The sequence below is a fragment of the Talpa europaea genome (genome assembly GCF_964194135.1).
Source record: "Talpa europaea genome assembly, chromosome: 9".
NCBI lineage: Eukaryota > Metazoa > Chordata > Mammalia > Eulipotyphla > Talpidae > Talpa > Talpa europaea.
In genome coordinates, this window is record NC_140076.1 from 82764369 (window position 1) to 82783042 (window position 18674).

The following is an 18674-nucleotide window of genomic DNA, read 5'->3' on the forward strand; positions in this document are numbered from 1 at the left end:
CAACCTATGGGGCCTCCCCGGTGGCACAGTGGTTGAGCACTGGGTTGTGAAGCTGCCCGCAGCTTCTGCAACGCCAGTTCTATCACCGGCCACCGGGCGAGGGTCCCACATGACGCGCAAACCTCTACTGACGCCCACTGCTCCCCTCAGCAGTGTACTTTGTCAGTCTGCCTGCTCTGCTCTTCTCTCTGCTCTGCCTCTGGTGAATTCTCTCGCCCTCCCACACTTCTGACTGTACCCAGTGCTTGTATACATAAATAAAATAAAATCTTAAAAAAAAAAAAGACACAACCTATGAAGCTATCTGTAGCCACTGCAGCACAAATTTGAAACCCAGCCAGGGAGCTACCCACATGGCACAGTAGACCTTCCTGTCTCACCCACTGCTCCCCTCAGCATTGTATTTCAGTCAATCTGCCTGTTCTTTTCCCCACTTTGTCTCTGGTGAATCCTCTCACACACTCCCCCCACACACCTCTGGCCTGTACCCCAGTTCTTGTTTGCATAAATAAATAGATCTTTAAAAAAAAAGAATTAAGATGTGACACCATGATCACAAGAATTTTAGTAGCCGGTTGAAGTTAGAATATGATTCCAATTCCAGGTCCAGGGTTGCCTGTGCAAGACCCAGAGAGGGTCCTGAGCTCTGAGCAAAAAAGGAGAAGCAAACACACATACAGTGATAAGGCAATGGGAACAGAGAAAGGACCAGAACTTGTGTCCCAGGCACAAGGCAATTTGGAGAAAGATGAGCTTCTCCTTCCAGTATGTGGAGTGCTACCAGGGAGAAGAGGGAGCAGACATGTTCTGTGTGAGTACAGTACATACAACAGCACCAGCAGGCAGGTGCTCTCTCAAGACACTTTGTTTTAAATATCTCCAAGTCTTGGAAGCATCCTAGGATTGTAAGAACAGCCTTGGTGTAGTAGTGAGTTCACCATCAAAGAAGGTATTCAAGCATAGGAAGGAAAACAGCTTAACAGTGATGTTGCAGAGGAGATTCAATTGCAGGGCAGCAAAGCTATGGTCTCTAAAGTGCCTTTCAATTGTAAAACTAAAGCCACATTAGATTGATGACACCAATGAAATAAGTGGAACTTTTTTTTTTTTTTTTTGTGGGACCCTCGCCGGCAGCTGGGGAACAAATCGGTGCTGCAGAGGCTGCGGGCAGCCTCGCAGCCCAGGCTCAACTGCTGCGCCACCAGGGGAGGCCCAATAAGTGGAACTTTTTAAAACAAAACACATGAAGACTTATTTTGACAATTCACAAATATGTCCCCATCCTCCAGTCTACAAAAAAGTAGCATGTTATAGTGTGAAAAGACCATCTTCATCTTCTCTTCTGTGCAGCATATCATTGAGGACATTTTTACTTTTTCCAGGGTCTTCCAGCCTGTAAAGAGAAAAGAGAGACTCATAACGTGAAACAAAGACCAGAAATAAATGAATGCTGCTGCATTACACAGCAGCTACCCAAGGCTGTTAGCATTCAAAGGGCCCCATGCAAGCTCTCATTTTACAGAAGGGAAACTGAGACCATGACAGAATGGAGGACTTTTTGTTAATCTATTATAATAAGGAAGTTTAAAGTTTTATCTTAGTAAAATATACAGATGTGATTTAAATGTGCTTATTTACTAAAAGTATCTCCAAGTATGACCTTGGGAGTCACCTTCCTGAGCCTCTTCATACCTCCTGATAAATATTTGCTAGTAGATATTGTCATGTTGATGCAGTGATAAGCTATAGATCAGGACAGATATATAAAGTTCCTTCCAGGAAGTCTTCAAATTATTTTAAGGCAAAAAAAAAAACCTGCTCTGATGGTCTAACTGGGTAGAAAAACCAGATCCCAGAAGTGATAGCTACATGTTTTTTTCATTTTCCTGACTGCCAATTCTCCTCCCAATGAACTTGAGTTTAACATTGCCCTTTTGAAGGAAGTCACCAGAGTTGAACAAAAATGGGTGGAGTGACAATATATCACCTTCTTTATTTTGCATGCATTACTTCTCTTAATTCAACCTGCCTTTGTATTCGTATTTGCCTTTGTAAATATGTTTGCATTTTGGACAGACCTGACAAAATGTTAGCCAAGGCAGAACTAACTCCCCCCTTCTCTTTTGCCTCTATTGTCACCTTTCTCCAACACCATTTTTGATCAGAACACACACATCATTAAACCACTGAGTGGATCTAATCACTGGTAACACCTTGCACAATCACTACAACATCAGTCATACCAGATGAATTACCTCGTGTGTTTCCTGAAACAACCGGTTTTCAAGATTTTCCCTGAAAAGATAAGACACATGAGAAGCAGAGTAAATGTGCCAGAAGGTGTGAAACACCCACCCCATATGACCTTAGGAAGAGTCAAAGTAGCCCATGGTGAAAACTTAGGGACTGGCATTGGCAGAGAGTCTCTCTGTCCCCCAAGTCAAATAGCTGCTCTGTAGACCCCTAGGCAGTGCCCAGTGATCTAAAATTTGTTCCATTATTGAGGGCAATGATTATAAGCTGCTTGATCTTTGAGTCATTTGCCTATAAAGTGGGATTGTTTTTATTTTCTTCAATTATATTTATTGAGGTAAAATTAGTTTACATCACTGTACTTGTTTTACAGGTTGTAAGTTCAAACCTCTTCAGTTATATGTTTTCACACATGTCCCCCACCAAAGCCCCAATAATCCTCCACCTTGTGCTCCATTGCACCCCCTCCTTCCCTATCATTCTCCCCTTCTGGTTCCCTCAGTTTTGCAGTCAGAGGTCAAGGGCTTACTATTAGTTTGGTTTAGTCTGACCCTGTGTTTTTTGAAATAACCCAGTATTTGTCTTTATATTTCTGCTTTATTTCAGTGAGCCTCATCCCCTCTGATTCTATGCATGTTGTTGTAAATGGCAAGAGTTCATCTTTTTAACAGCTAAGTAGTGTTTCATTGCATGTGTGTGTGTGTGTGCATGTCTGTGTAACATTTTTCTGATCTCCTCTGTCCTGGGATATTTAGGTTGTTTCTTTAATTTGGTTATTTGAAGGAATATATGGGCTCCTATATTCATTACAGCCCTATTCACAATAGCCAACTTATAGGCTTTCAAAAACTTCCCTTTAAGGTCTACCCAGAACTTTCTAAAACTGTAACATGCCTTTGGTGCCTGATAGCAGTTTTCCACCACCTTCCAAATTTCCTTATGTTCCTAGTGTTCACCAGGATAGGTGTTGAAATATGCAAGCCTCACTATTGCTGCTCAACCAGATGTAAGGGGTTATTTACTCCTCACTACCTTGAATCAGCTTCTGTCCATGACCATACAACAATTCTTTCCTCCCGATTTTACAAGACAACCAGGCACCCATGCTATACTTTGCATGAGAACTAGAAAAGAGGTGTCACTGACTCACTTTGGCAGCATCTGGAACATTTTTTGGAGGGGGACAGAGGAGCAAGGTCATGGACCAGCTGGAGAATCTAATGAAATCTTATAGACCTTGCACCTGAAAAAGGCAGATATGAACACACAAGTATCTGCATACTTGCAAAGGGTTCACCTTTCCCATGCATCTGACTGTGGACCCTAGCTTAAGAAAGGCTGCTTTAAGGGGATGGAGGACTTTTGTGGTTTTCTTCCTGGGGCAACTGTTGCCAAAGAAAGAGGCTGCTGTCAGGGTTTTCTCCACCGCAGGTAATAATGACAGAAATTTCCATTTACAGCAGAAATAAGGATAAGGATGGATGGGCACAAAGCAAGTGAGCAAGAAACAAAGATCCTCCATTTGCTTTTTCCTGTTCTTCTTTTTCAAATTTATACACTAGCAGGGGTATGATCTGCAAAGCCTTTAGAATGAGCTTGCCTGCTACCTCTTGACTGGGATAGGGAAAATGCCAGACAAAACTAGGACTTCTGGGGGGGGGGGATTGTAAGAGACTGGAAGCAGAATCCACTAATTTCCTGGTCTCCTGAGCTCTCCCTGGCTCTGAAGGGCTCATCCCACCTCGTCCTACCCTCCTTACCTCGAAGGAAAAACCCCACAAGTAATGCCAGCAGCACAAATCCCAGGGAGGTGATGATGATCATCATCAGGTCTGAGTTGTCAGCCATGTTTATCTGGGGAGACACAGGAAGGTGACTGAGCACTGTGTTTCTGGACATCCTCCTCACTTGAGTTTCTAACCCCAGGCAGACTTTCCAGAAACCAGCAGCCTCATGACATCTCATTGCCTTTTGCCCAATGTGTCTCAAAATCAAAACAAAGCAAGCTTTACTTATCAGAATTAACAAAATAAAAATCAGAAAACCTGACACCTTTCACCCAGGTGTCTTAAATGTCTGAGACAGCAGCAACATGGGCTGTGGGGCAGCGGATTCTGGAGATAAATACTCACTGTCTTGAGCTGTGTTCTTTCTTACCCAGTCTCCTTCCCAGCCACGCTTACAGCCTTGGGGTACTGCCAACCCAGTGCACCCCACAGGCCTTACTAGACTTCCAGAGGAAGCCAGGCTAAAGAGAAAATGGAACTCAATCTCAAATGTTCTACTGCAGTGGTTCTCAAAGAACAGTCAGGAGACCCATAAGATCAACATTTTTTATATGAGTCATTATTTGTCATTTTCACTGTCATTCTGTCCCAGGGTGTGCAGGGGCTCCCACTGCTAATGGGCATGTTATGATGTCATTGCTCTGAGGACAGAATGTGCAAAGCAGATCCAGCCTAGCAAGACCTAGGAAGCCAGAAATCCATGAGATTTGCAGAAATGTAAACCCCACCACTTTTCTTACCCTGTTTTTGCTTTGAGGAGAAGATATTTTCGTGTCATGTAGGCTAGGTTAACATCTAAAGTGTTTGTTAGTCTTGCTTTTCAATGAATAAATATTGGTTTGAACTTCTATTTTCACTTTTATAAATATGGAAGGTTCCTGGCACCAAACAGATTAAGAAGCATTACCCAGAGGGCAGCTTTGTCCCGGGACACATGCCTCCCTCCCTGCACCCAGGCCAGGTGACCTCTCTGTTCCTTCTCCAGCAGCAGCAGGACAGATCAGCACTCTCTGAGGTTAAGGACGGGGAAGAGGAGCAACAAGGGGCTAGGAACTGCTCCTTTCCTTCACAGGCATCTAGACTACTGGAGTTTTTACATAAAGTGACTTGAATCCCCTGTGTAATGATGCAGGTGCCAGGCGCCTACTCTTGGGACAGAGGGGACAACTGGGAAGGGGCAGGTGTCGACTCTGCAGCATGTCACTCAGCCGAGGCCACACAAAGGAGTGTACTACGATTCCCCACGTGTCTGTGGTTTTTCTCTTTTGGCTTTTCAAAGCATCTGCACATATAGAGTGATGGCACCATTATTTCTGCTAAGGGCGCAAGTCTACAGATTCCTTAGCTGTTTTATCATCCGTGTGATGCCTTCTGCCACTTAGGTGTATCTGCCCTCCTTAGTCCGTTTCTGCAAAACTCAGCTGTGGATTTTTACAATCAAAGTCATACACTTCAAATACTTCATCAAAAAATGTTACCTGGGGCCTCCCCGGTGGCGCAGCAGTTGAGCACTGGGTTGCGAAGCCCGCAGCCTCTGCAACGCCGGTTCGATCCCCGGCTGCTCCCCGGCCACCAGAGGAGGGTCCCACATGGCGCGCAGACCTCTCCTGCTGCCCGCTGCTCCCCTCAGCAGTGTACTTCGGTCCTTCTGCCTGCTCTGCTCCCTGCCCTGGCTCTGATGAATTCTCTCACCCTCCCACGCTTCTGACTGTACCCAATGCTTGTATAAATAAATAAATAAATAAATAAATAAATAAATAAATAAATAAATAAATCTTTAAAAAAAAAAAGTTACCTGTTTTGATTCACCTTCATTCTTTATAAGAGTGACTGTCTCAGATTCTGGGAAAGGAAAAGAGAAGAAAATGTTTATATTTCCAGTGGGAAAAGAAAATGCCACCTCCTGAAATTGTTATTTCCAAGCTCGTGTGGAATTGCCATGGATGTTTCATCTTTCAATCTCATCTTTCCTCTTTTGTATAATTTGTTTGAGGACTTTTATTTTGATATGGTTTTATCAAAAGCTCAGCTGTCTTCTTACTGGAACATCCTTATTTTGTAGATGGACAGAGAAGGCATTAGACACAGTCAATTGGGTCTCAAATTTCCTTGGACCCAGCAATGCATCCAGCAAGAAAATGCATTGGTCTGTCAGTTAACAAATATTTATTGAGCACTTATTATAGACCAGGCACTATGCTAGGTATAGCAAAGACCTGGTGGAATTTATAGCATAGTGCAGAAAACCAAATTTAAACAAATAGTGTGAATAGCTAAAATAACAATTAATTACAATTGTGCAAAAAGTTGGGAAGAAATGTTCTAAGAGGCCATAGGGGCATATCCTGGGATAACTTCTACTACAAGGTCAAGGACAGCATCCTTGATGATGTGAAGTTGAAGCTGAGTCATACTTGGCTATTGGGTCCTGCAAGCATAACACATTAAGAATTTGCCAAATTCCGGGCACTGTTATAGGCACAGGAAGGCTGAGAAGAGCAAGGCATGGCTCCACCCTCCCTGAAATTACAGTACATCAGGGAAGGGAGAGGCCCGTCTAATAGGCCCAGGTAATGAGGGGATATGGGAGGTGCCAGGAGGCACACAGAGGGAGAAGCCTCCAGTCCAACCCTATCCCCTTTGGTAAGAGCTACAAGAATTAAGCTCACTGCCTACTGAACCCCAACACTGCCTGGCAAGTATTTGGTGCTCAATAGAAGTTGCTTGAATGAATAACACCTGAGCTTTGTTTAGGTTGCTTAAGAATTCGCAAAGAAAGATGATAAAGATATTGTAGGTAGAACAGCATCCACAGAGCTGGGGGGAGGAAAGAGTGGGAACTTCCACGTCAACCAGCAAGATCTGTGAGGGTGGGAAATGATGGGTGGGAGGGAATGAGGGGAGAGGCGGCTGGATGGCTGGGACCTGTCACAGAAGTTCATTGTTTCCTGCTTTGAATTCTGTAAGCATTGAGAAACCTTTCATCTATGGTCCAGCTGGGAGGGTAAGTGAACAGTCAAGAGGAGATTAGCACCTGATTACAGGTGTGAAATTCAGAGCTGGTAGAAAGGAAGGGACAGACACAGATGCCTGAAATACTGAGGAGGGAAATCAACAGGATGTGGACTTTGGGTGTGGAAGTGAGAAAGTGACAAGAGTAAGTTCCTACAGGGGCCTCTGGGCCGCTGCTGGAACTGAGGACAGCAAAAGCACAGAAGGGCAAGGCAGGGGAGAAAGCAGACAGGCTCAAATTTAGTCACTGCATCTGCGGGGAGATAGAAGCTGAATCAAACTCTGGCAATGGCTGGAGTTGAAGAAGCTAATCTGGGAGTGGTCGTTATCTATAAGGAGAAAATCCCAGCACTGAAAAGGTGAGGTAAAGAAGTGAAGAAGAAAGAAGCTGGAGCAAGGGACAGAGAGAACAGAACATGAGAGCTGTGTCCTAGGAGCCAGGGTTTGGGGTTGTGGGGAGAGGGGAATGTCAGAGGAGATGCAAAATTCTATGTGCAATAAAACCTCCCAATAGAAATGGAGCAGAGCCACACGCAGACAAGCCTGCATAATTCTTGGCTAATTATTATGGAAATTGATCATTGTTTTCCCAAAGCTTCCTCACACTCAAGGCAAAAGGAGAAATGATATAGGTTTTGTAAGGCTCATAATTTGGTACAAGAAAGCTTATTTTTTCATCAGGGAAAGTGTCTTGTTGAATGCCTAGGAGCATAAAAATCCAAGGGGGAAATTCAGCATGTTTTCATATCCTACAACTAAGTTATTGTTGTTTTTCCTCTCTGTTATTATCCCCTAGAGCTGGAAATTGCAGGTACAAATTCAAAACTCTCTGTTTGGTCAAAATCCTGTCATATTACAATCATTTGTGATGGATAAGTGAAATTGAAACCATCCAAAGAAAAACCCAGTCTGGGTCAGTTTTGTTGTTTTTAATCCGTATTTTAAGCTGGAATTGCCTAATGGGAGAGTCTTTTGCAGACACAACACTGTTGAGTGACATCAAACAGCACTTTCTCCTCTTCTTTGGAAAATACCCAGTCTCAGTGGATGCATTCCAAGGGCTACAATGTTATACAAGAAATAGCAATAAGAAACACAAATTGATGATGAATTTTCTTCCTTGAGAAAGCAGTGATGCTAATAGCTAGGGTTGGGGTTTGGACTGGTCAAGACTGTTGGTTTCCATGTCTTCTGTGCTGGCCTGTCCCTACATTCTCAAGGTCTTGAACTCTGACATGTCATATGTGTTGATCTTGTGATGACCCTTACTGATGGAGAGGTGGGGGTGATCGGGGAAGAGCAAGTTATCAACAGTAAGGCAAACACTTGTTTAGGAAGACACTGATAAACAGACATGTAGATGGTCAGGGCTGATAAACACCTGGCTGTGATAGGAGGCCCCACCTAAATAAAAATTAACAAGGATTCCTGATACTAAGTCTCTGAAAAGTGGTATAAATATAGGTAATGAATTTAAATCAATTTGAGAGACTAATGAACTCCACACCTATTGCTCTGAAACCTGCTCCAGATTGGGACACCAGGGCTCTTCTGCTCTGGGAAGTGGCCTCCCTCCCTGTGGGTGAACAGCTGCCAGGAACTCTTCAGACCAAGCTCTGCCTACTACATGTTGCCAGACTCCTGAGCCTTGCCATATACACCCCCCCCAACACACATTTTACTGCCAATTGAATTGTACGCTTATATTGTTGTGATATGGATTTCCCCAATAAATTCATATTGTGGTTATGTGAATGAGGCTTGAGTAAATAGAACTTTTCCATTCTGGTAGAAGTTAGAAAGTTTGAAATCCAAACCTAATATAAGCCACATGTACATTTAGACAAAGTCAGGAACCCCCCAGAATTTGCAAGAAAAATCAATTCCATGAGAGAATTGTGGTGCATTGAAAAGTAACCTTCCCTCTCCCAAATCATGTCTACCTAAAATCTCAGGCTCTGGGGACTCCCTGGTGGTACAAAGGGTTAGGCACAACACTGTGAAGCTATCCGCAGCCTCTGCAGCATGAATTCAATCCCTGGCCAACCAGAGAGCTACCCACATGGCACAGCAGACCTCTCCTGTCTCATCTGCTGCTCCCCTCAGCAATGTATTTCAGTGGATCTGCTTGTTCTGCTCCCCACTCTGTCTCTGATGAATCCTCTCACACACCACCCATACCCTGGTCTGTACCCAGTTCTTGTATGCATAAGTCAATAAAATTTAAAAAAAATAAAATCTCAGGCTCTGACCTTATAAAATCTGACCTTATTTAGACATAGGGTCTTTTCAGATGTAATTGTTTAAGAATCTTGAAATGAAATTATCCTAGACATGGGATAGACCCTGAATCCAATGGCTGGTGTCCTCAGAAGAGAAGAGGACAAAGAGAGACATACACAGACATGACAGTGAGAGACAGAGGTAGAGATGGCAGGGATGTGCCATGAACCCAGGAGTTCTGGGCAGAAGACTGGAAGGACGAGGGAAGCTTCACCTGAGAGCCTTCATAGGGAGGATGGCCCTGCTGACAGGCACCTTGATTTTGGACTTCTAACCTCCAGAACTGTGAGAGAATAAATGCCCATTGTTTGAAGCCACTTGGTTTACAGTCCTTTGAAACTACCATCCTAGAAAACCAACCCATAAGTTAAAGGAAATCAACATACAATGAGAGAGGCCTTCAGGGTATAACCAACCTAGAGAGGGTCAGGAAATGGATGCTGAGAAGAGAAGACTAAATCCAACTGAGGGCCTCACATTGGATGCACTGAATGCAAGAGTGTTCATCTAATTCATATTATTTCTAACATCCCATTGAACATTTCATCCTTGGGGCAACCGTTAGATACTACCCAGATTGCCAATGAAAAACCTGAGGTTCAGAGGGTTGAGTACTCTGGTCAATGTGGGGTAGGAGACAGGTGGTGGAGCTGGGATTTGAACCTCTCTGAATGACATTGACACTTACATTCCCACCACTTTATCATCCTGGATCTGAAACTCCACTGGAGCATGTACTTGGATGTCCCAATGATATAAGAAGGAAGGTTCAGGACAGAGACTGACCTTGTGTCTAGACCACAAATGATTCAGAGCAGTGGTCTCCACAATGGTTCCAGGTTCACTGTATATGGGGGAAATGAGAGATTCTCTTTACATTTATTTAAATTTCATCCTTTAGGGGCCTCCCTGGTAGTGGAGGAGCTAAAGACAGCGCTATCATGCTATCACCAGCCACTGCAGCATGAGTTCGATTCCCAACCTCCCAGGGAGCAACCCACATGGCGCAGCAGACCTCTCCTGTCTCACCCACTGCTCCCCTTGAGACATAGGGCAAGTTAGGGTAATTAGGCAGTTTTAGGGACATTGCAGGCACTGGCAGCCTGTTTTTCTTCAATAGCTGATGTTTAACTTTCTCTTCCCTAAAATGCAGGGGTGCTCATCTGGGAGACTGGGTCATAAAGATAAAGCTATCAAACAAGGGGGAAGATGCAACAAATGGGGAGAGACAAACCTGTTAGATAAGGAATGTAAAGATCCCCCGCTCAGTAGCAGATTGAGACAGCTGAGAACTAACCAATCACAAAGAGACTGGTAGAGCTTAAAATAATGAGGGAAAGAAAGTATGTATTCCCTGAGACACGACTCCACTTTGGCTTCCTTGCCCCTCCCTGGCCTGGTTTCATGGCCTGGGAGTCCCACTTTATTTCTGTTCTTTTTCTTCTCAATAAACTTTTTCTTTCTCTAAACAAACCTGCCCTTCTCGCTTGCTTGCCTGAGAGTCTGCGAAGTTCCCACTGCGGCTTCATGAGACACCATCCTGTGGTGGTCTAGTGGCCGGGATTCAGCGCTGCCCCTGCAGCCTGGGATCTGTTCCTGGCTTGGAGACTAGGCCTGACAATTCCGGTATCACCCTCAGCAGTGTATTTCAGCCCATCTGCCTGTTCTGTTCCCCACTCTGTCTCTGGTGAATCCTCTCACCACCCCCTCCCTGTACCTCTGGCTTACACCCCAGTTCTTTTATGTATAGATAGATAAATCTTTAAAAAATATATAAATCTCATCCCTTAAACATTTTTGACCTGAGAGAATTATCATTACATTGTAATTTTTAAGGGAATTAATTTCCCAATCCTTAAAAATATATATACAGTCATGTATCTATTTCTTCTTCCCTAAAGAAAACTCAAACAAAAATGCTAAAGGACTAAATGCATCTGACTTTGAGTAGAAATATCAAAGGCAATTAATATTTTCATTAGTACTTTGGTATCATTTCTAAATTTTCTCAAATGTGAAAACTTTAACTGTAACCTATTTTATGTATCTTGTACCAATCACTGGAAACTCTCCAAGGTGCCTGAGTCAAGAGCAAACTCCTGGGATGTTGTGTCATTTCTCTGAAGCCAGGACATGTGACCTTCTAAGTGAAGCTTTGATGATAGCTGTTAGAAACCCATCAACCCACTGAGGAGGGTGGGTCGGCACCCAATCAACAAGTACTGACATGCAAAGATGTTCAGGAAATGTGTGCATGTGTATACATATATATATGTGTGTGTGTGTGTTGTTTTTATGGGTTGAAAATGGTTTGCTTTTAAATAATGAGTGCACATAAAAATAGGTGGAATCCAAAAAGAGTTTGTAGACTAGTGAATCATATCATCTCAATGTCAGTTCCTGCTTTGAAAGTATAGTTATGTAAGAGTTTACCACTGTGGGAAGCTGGAGGAATAGATAGTCCTTGCTGCAATACTTCTGCAAATTTGTGTGAATCTAAACTTATTTCAAAATAAAAGCTTTTTTAATGGTTTAAATATCAGTCAATGCATACGGTTCGACCTAAACTTTGCATGGTTCATAGTGGTTGAGCAGTATGCATTTGCTGGAAAGATTTGTTAAATAAATTTTAAAGCAATTTTGAAAGAATATAGAGAGAATGATTTTGTTAAAATTTGAAAGACTTTGCAAAAAGAAAATGATTATTGAGAAAAAAAATGATCTTTGAGGATAGCCCAAAGTGTTACAGTATTTCTTCAACCTAGTCATTTGGGGTTGGGGGACAGATTTGGAACTCACAGTGTTATAACATTTTCTTTTACACGAGCTTGTATTTATTTTTAACTTGAAACAGATGTGCATCTGTCCCTTCTAAGAAACCTGTCCTGTGTGTAGATGGTATATGTCAGGGTTGACCAGCCGCCCTTTGTTAGAAAAAGGGAATCATCCTGTTATCCCCTGAGTTCTTCTAGGCTGGCAAATAATTAAACAAACATCAGAGAGTTTGATGAAAAGAAAAAAAGGCATCAGATGATGAATGCAACTGTTCAACTTCTGAGTGGAACAGCTATGAACTCAAATGTCATTCTGATTACGCAGGAGGTAGCTAAAAGCATGTTTTAATTAATAAAGTATACTTTTATCCTTAATCTTTTATTTGGTATTTTATCTGTGGGAATGACTGAACTTTTACTTGTGCTTTGAGGGCATGTAAAGCTGAAGAGCAGGCAAATCCATCTAGTCTGACCCTGATCGTGACCCTAAGGTAAATTGCTTGAAGAAATTGGATGCCAGTGATTGTAGGTGGAAATCTGTGAAGTGTCATCAGTATGTCTGTGTTCACACAGAGATCAAGAAGCCCAACAAAAAGCATTATTACAGGCTGACAAATATGACAACTGGATTAAGCAAAAGTTCTTGTTAAAGAAATATTTTGAAGATTATGATTCAAACTTTGGAGGAGCTAAAGTGGTGGCTATTGGAAGGAATCACGACGTATAAAATTCGTCAGTCTGCCTGCTCTGCTCCCTGCTCTGGCTCTGGTGAATTCTCTCACCCTCCTTCGCTTCTGATTGTACCCAGTGCTTGTATAAATAAATAAATAAATCTTTAAAAAAAAAAAAGAGTAAAAAGAAGTTTATACAATAATAATAACAATAACAACAACAACAACAACAAATCTGCCTCCTGTCTGCTTGGGAGAGACCCAGCTGGATTGAGCAACATACCCAGGTGCCCTCAGATACCACCTAAATAGCTTAGCTAAGACAGAAGGACTTTGGGGACAGGGGAAGGGAAGCTCTGTTAGGGAGTTTACCAGAAAAGGCAAAGTAGAAAAAGTTCTGCCTTCTCCATGGAAAAGAGTCAGGAGATTAGGATTTCCTCACATCCCACTACAGAAGTCTACATGTAAATATCTTATTCAAAAGCAACCTCCATATAGCCTTCAGAGGCCCTCTCATGAAATCAATCTTTTCTCAAAAGGACATATTTTGGGGCCTCCCTTGGTAGCACAGGTGGTTGAGCACAGCGCTGTGAGAAGCTGTCCGCAGCTGCGGCAGTGCTGGTTCGATCCCGGCCGGCTGGCGAGGGTCCCACATAGCACAGCAGACCTCTTCCGTCGCCCCCCATGCTCCCCTCAGCAGTGTATTTCGTCAGTCTGCCTGTTCTGTTCCCCGCTCTGTCTTTGGTGAATCCTCTCACCCTCCCAGGCATCTGGCCTGTACCCCGGCTCTTGTATAAATAAATAAATATATATTTTTTTTTAAAGGACATATTTTGGCGTGATGGACTTCTTTCTCCTCTAAAGGGCCAAATACAGTCTGCTCCCTGTTTATGTACAGCCTGAGAGCTAAGAATTGTTTTTATATTTTTGAATGGTTGAGGGGGTGGGGGAAAGGATAATAACTCATAACATGTATAAACTACAGGCAAGTCAAGTTTCAGTGCCCTTCAATAAAGGTTCTGGAAGCCAGAACACTGTCTGCTTAGGGTGTATCTGCTGCTTTTTCAGGACAGTGGCAGAGTTGAAAAATTTCAACGGAGATGGTTGGGACTGTAAGGTGCAGAGCATGTATTAGCTGGCCCTCTAGAGAAAAAAAAGTGTGCTGACCCCTGACTAGTTATTCTACATGTCCAAAACAACACCAAGGAGTCAGGGAATTAAATATGTTATGTTCAAGTACAATCTAATCTTAAAACCTCAAGACATTATTTTGCAGGAGATGAAACTCCCCCTTCAAGATGGCTATGCCAACACTAGAACCTTCACTCTGACTCACTCAAAACTATGCACTGTACAATCATATGGAATAGCAGTGAATTTTTTAATGGTTTTTACTAAAGGAACATTGCATTATAATATTGTATGAGTTTCAGATGTAACTTGAATTTTTAGACTAACCAATCTTTTAAGAAATCACTTTGAGGGAATATTGATTAGTCCAATCCCTATGGAAATCTTGGAGAGTCCTCAAAATATTAAAAATAGATCTACTATATGATCCAGAAATTCCACTCCTAAGTAGCTATCTGAAGAATGCAAAAACAGTAATTGAAAGGGATAAATTCACTCCTATGTTCATTGCATGCTACTAACAATCACCAGCTTATGGAAACACCCCAAGTACCCAATGATAGATATGGGTAAAGAAGATGCAGTATCTATACACAGTGGAATACTATTCAGCTATCAAAAAGATAAAATCTTGCCATTTGTGACAACATGGAGAGAATGACGTAAGTAAAATAAGTCAGAAGAAGAAAGGCAAATATCAGATGATTTCACTCATTGGTGGAAAATAGAAAAACAAAACAAAGGAAAAGATAAAACAAAACCAAACAAACTCTAGAAATCTGACCTTAGAAGTAAAGCTGCCAGAGCAGGGAGGTAAGGTGGAAGGCAAAGGGACCTAGTGGACTGTGGTAGAGGATTACGGTGTTTGGGTGGTGGGTGTGGGTGGTAGCATACATCTGAGAGGTGTGAACCTATACCCCTAAGCCATGTACAATATCATAAACCAATTTTACCTCAATTTTAAAAAAGTATAAAAGAAAAGAACCCATTTTGATTATCACCCTTGTTCCCATCCTATTAGGGGAAATGTACTTCAACGTTCTTAGAAACAGGGTGGGGCAAAAAAAAAAAAAAAGTTAGGAGAAACTCCCCAGAATCAAGGAATCAAGGTATGGGAGCAATCCCTCTGCCTGGCCTGGGAATAAGCTCTTCATGTAAATGATCTCAAGTAAAGCTTACACACCCATCTCACCAAGGAGTAAATGAGACTGAAGCCGGGTAATCACTCACCCCAGGTAACACAGACAATGAAAGGAAATTTGGACCCAACTCAAATCATGATTGCAACCACTCAGAGAGAAAAGAAAAAGAGCACATTAAAATCCTATTTGAAAACGCAAACTCCCTAAGCAGTGGGCTTCACGCCAGGCAGGAATGAAGAGGAAACAACCACGCTTTTCTGTGGGTACATTTTAAAACTCATATTACATAGGATGACTCATCATTAAATTCAGAAATACTAGGACTCATCCTCTCTACTCTTAAAACAAATTTAGTTCTGAAATAAGACAATTCAATGATACACTCTTAATGCAATCCTAGAATGTTAAAAGTGACAAATTCAAGCCTTCAGAAAAGGTTCTTTCCTGGCTCAGATAGCTGCTGGCTTATACTGCCCTCTTGTGGGCTGAGGGTGGAATAGTCTTTAAAAATCCAAGGGACAGCAATAGGACTCAAGAATCTCAAACTCAGTACTTTAGATTTGAGAGAAATTCAGAATTACTGAAGACTCTTGACCCCTCATTTCTGACCTGGCCGGCACCACTGAGTAAGGCTGAATCTCAGAATACACTGAGGAGGAGCACACATCTGATTCAGTGTTTCCATTGAATTTGGGAGATCTCTGCATGCGTGATCAAAAAGAGCCTTATACACTGCAGTACAGCAACAGGGGACGACTTACATGAATCAAGGCCAGAGCCAGGTGAGGTCCATTTTTAATTTTGAAAGGGAACAGAGCATAAGTATGTTGGCAGCCAACATGGCTCATACGAGATGTGGGGATGATGGCTTTTCATGTCACTTGGATGAGGTAACAGAGGACACCAGAGCCTCTAGAACACCACATGTTCAAGAGTCATCCCAGTTCCCAGAGGGGGACATGCCTAGTGAGTTAAGTCAGGAGGAAGAAAGTAAAACCAAAACAAAACTAAACCAAAACAACCCACAGAAATCTAACTTGAGTGGAGGCTATAGAGGAGTGGTAGAGGGTAGGGAAGAAAGGGTGGCAAGTGGATTATGATGGAGGATTGTGGTTGCCTCAATGATGGATCTGATGTGGTAAACTTAAATCATATGCAGTGTTATAAACCAACATAACCTCAATAAGTGTATTAATAAAAAAAAATTACCCTAGTTCTTAACACTGCCTCAACCATCCACTGCCCTAAGGACACCCAACAGCAAACACCTCATCTTCCTTATAAGAGCTCAGAGTTGTCACCCCAGACCAACATCTGAAGGTCTCAGAGATTGGACTCCGTCCAAATCCTTCCCTCACTCTGCTCTAAGGGGCAAGCCTGGCAGTGCCCATACCAACTCATCCATAAATCTTTACTGGGGAGGGGGAGAGGTACACATTTTACCAAGAACTCTTAGAATTATTGACAACACTGACAATAATAAATGATACTATAGGATCAGTCTCCCCAAAAATTGTTCAGACAGGCTTTTCTCCAAATGTCCAGAATAGGCCTTTTCCAGTATGTGTCACCTTGGATGTGGAACTAAGGTCAACTGAGGCTCCACAGACCTCATGACAAATTGTTACCAAACTTCAATGGATGCAGATTCCCTAGATTTAGGAATATCTCCAGAAACAACCTTTTTATCAGAGAAATCTATTTTAAGGCAGAGCAAACAACTGGAGGAAAAGTCTTGCCCAATGAATTCATCCCTTTCTCACCATGTGAGAACCCCCTCCTCTCTGATATCCCAGGTCCCTATTCCATTCCTTAGTTCACATAGAAATACCTCCCACCTCCAGTTTGACCCATTAACCTTAGAATTTATAATATGTAAATTCTCCACACATATGTAATTAGATCTGGACTTTTCCTCCTGCTAATCTGTCTAATGTTCATTTCTTTGCCTGTCTGGTCCAAGAAGAACCCAGAAGGATAGGGGATATTCCCCTGTGCCCTAGCAATACCATAAACTGAGCACTTACTATTTTCTAAGCACACAGCAACGTATTTTCCATGTTTGGTCTCTGAATAAGCTCTGCAGTGGGCACCATGATCATCATGGCCTTATAGAGTGTGACCTATGGCCTGGGGATGGCAGGCAACTACTTGAGTCACATGGCTCAGAGGAAAGGGAAAACCCCAGAGTCAGAATTTTCCAAGTGCTATGGCCTCTCCTCCAGGCTCTATGGCCTCTGGTTGATGCACTAAGGCCTCTGCCAAGAACAGGCTGGAGAGAAGATGGCACGCATTTCATGGCACCCTGGAGGAGATGATTCTGGAATAGAACCCTGACCGTCCACTGCCCAGGTGGCACAATGTGTGGAAAAAATCCTAATAATTATTACTGATGGTGTATTTATAAGCACAATGTAAGCAGTTTAAAGGGACACAAAGATCTTTTCACATCTATTATTTGAAGTTATTTGAACTTCAAAATGAATCCATAAAGGTCAGTAAACTTGAGCAGAATCATTAAAAAGGAAGGAACCTAAAACTCAGAGAGTTCCCGTATCTTCTCCCAGGCTGCACAGCCACTGGTATTAGATAGAATGACACTGTCCCACTATCCCTTTCCAGGCCCCATTCCTGTTCCCTGCTGCTATGCACGTGCAAGTTGGCCCTTGCACAAGTGCATCAGTATCTTGATTTTGATTCTCCCTCTGTTCACTGTGGGTTGACAAGACACCTCATCACAGAACTCGCTGTGGTTTGCCCATTGCCCCCCCCCCCCCCCGTGGAGCTGGAGGTTTCTCCAGTGCCTGGCTTAGTATCAGAGGGACGTTTTGGTCTGCAGGGTCATGACCCAGCTCTCTGGGTTCAGCGCCAGTGAGGACCCACCTGAGGGTGGGCTCCAAAGTCAAATTCAATGACTTGCCCTTATTCCCTTTCGAGTCTCTGCTGTCACACTGACCTGCCTCTCTTCAAGCTGGGCAACTCTGTTTGGTCTTACGGTCTTACTTGGGTGACCTTTCTGAAGGTGAGCTGGTTAGATGCTAGAAGTAAGTGGGATCAATTCCAACTTAATGGGGAAAAAAATTACGTGACTGGTGGTAGAATATAGTGCTGTTATGAGAAGAATCATGAGAATTCACTTTTTGTCTCTTTCCTTTATCCCCCAGATTGCCAGGTGGCAGCTAACATGAGCCTCTTAACTGCACCGGACTCAGAGATAAAACCAATGTGCTAAAGCCTCATAAAAGAGGGGGACTTTGAAATTCACTTAAACCAATTCTTTCCTGATAACAATGGCATTTGTGAGTGCAGATGAGCTTCACCGACTCATCTTCTCTGATCTTCCTTCCGCTGACTTGTCCTGAGGTCAGCAGAAGGAAGAAGTCCCTATTATAGCTCTTGTCCTTCATCCACAGTGTCACGTTCTGACAGGACTCAGTTTCAACTTTGATGAAATAGGGCAGCCTCGGGTAAGGGCTCTGATTTAGATCCAGAAGGGAAGCCTAATTCCCATTCCTCATTGAGTTTTTTAAATTGTAACTGTGCCTCAGTTTCCTTCCATGTACAGTAAGGAGTTTGGCTTATACCAGCAATTCCTGAACATTTTCTTGGTGCCAGGATTGA

The 18674-nt window shown here is 42.8% G+C and overlaps 1 protein-coding gene across 1 annotated transcript in view; it reads right to left on the minus strand.

The window, feature by feature from the left end:
- Window positions 1-1296: 1296 nt before the first annotated feature.
- TIMD4 (T cell immunoglobulin and mucin domain containing 4) overlaps window positions 1297-18674 on the minus strand; it is a gene marked incomplete at its 5' end in the record, with an annotated part of 33551 nt that continues 16173 nt past the window's right edge. The window contains 4 exons of the mRNA XM_084242418.1: window positions 1297-1393; window positions 2256-2295; window positions 4014-4107; window positions 5836-5882. Of these exons, the coding sequence (XP_084098544.1) occupies window positions 1309-1393; window positions 2256-2295; window positions 4014-4107; window positions 5836-5882 (266 nt within the window). The 3' untranslated portion in view covers window positions 1297-1308. The remainder of the gene's footprint in view (window positions 1394-2255; window positions 2296-4013; window positions 4108-5835; window positions 5883-18674) is intronic.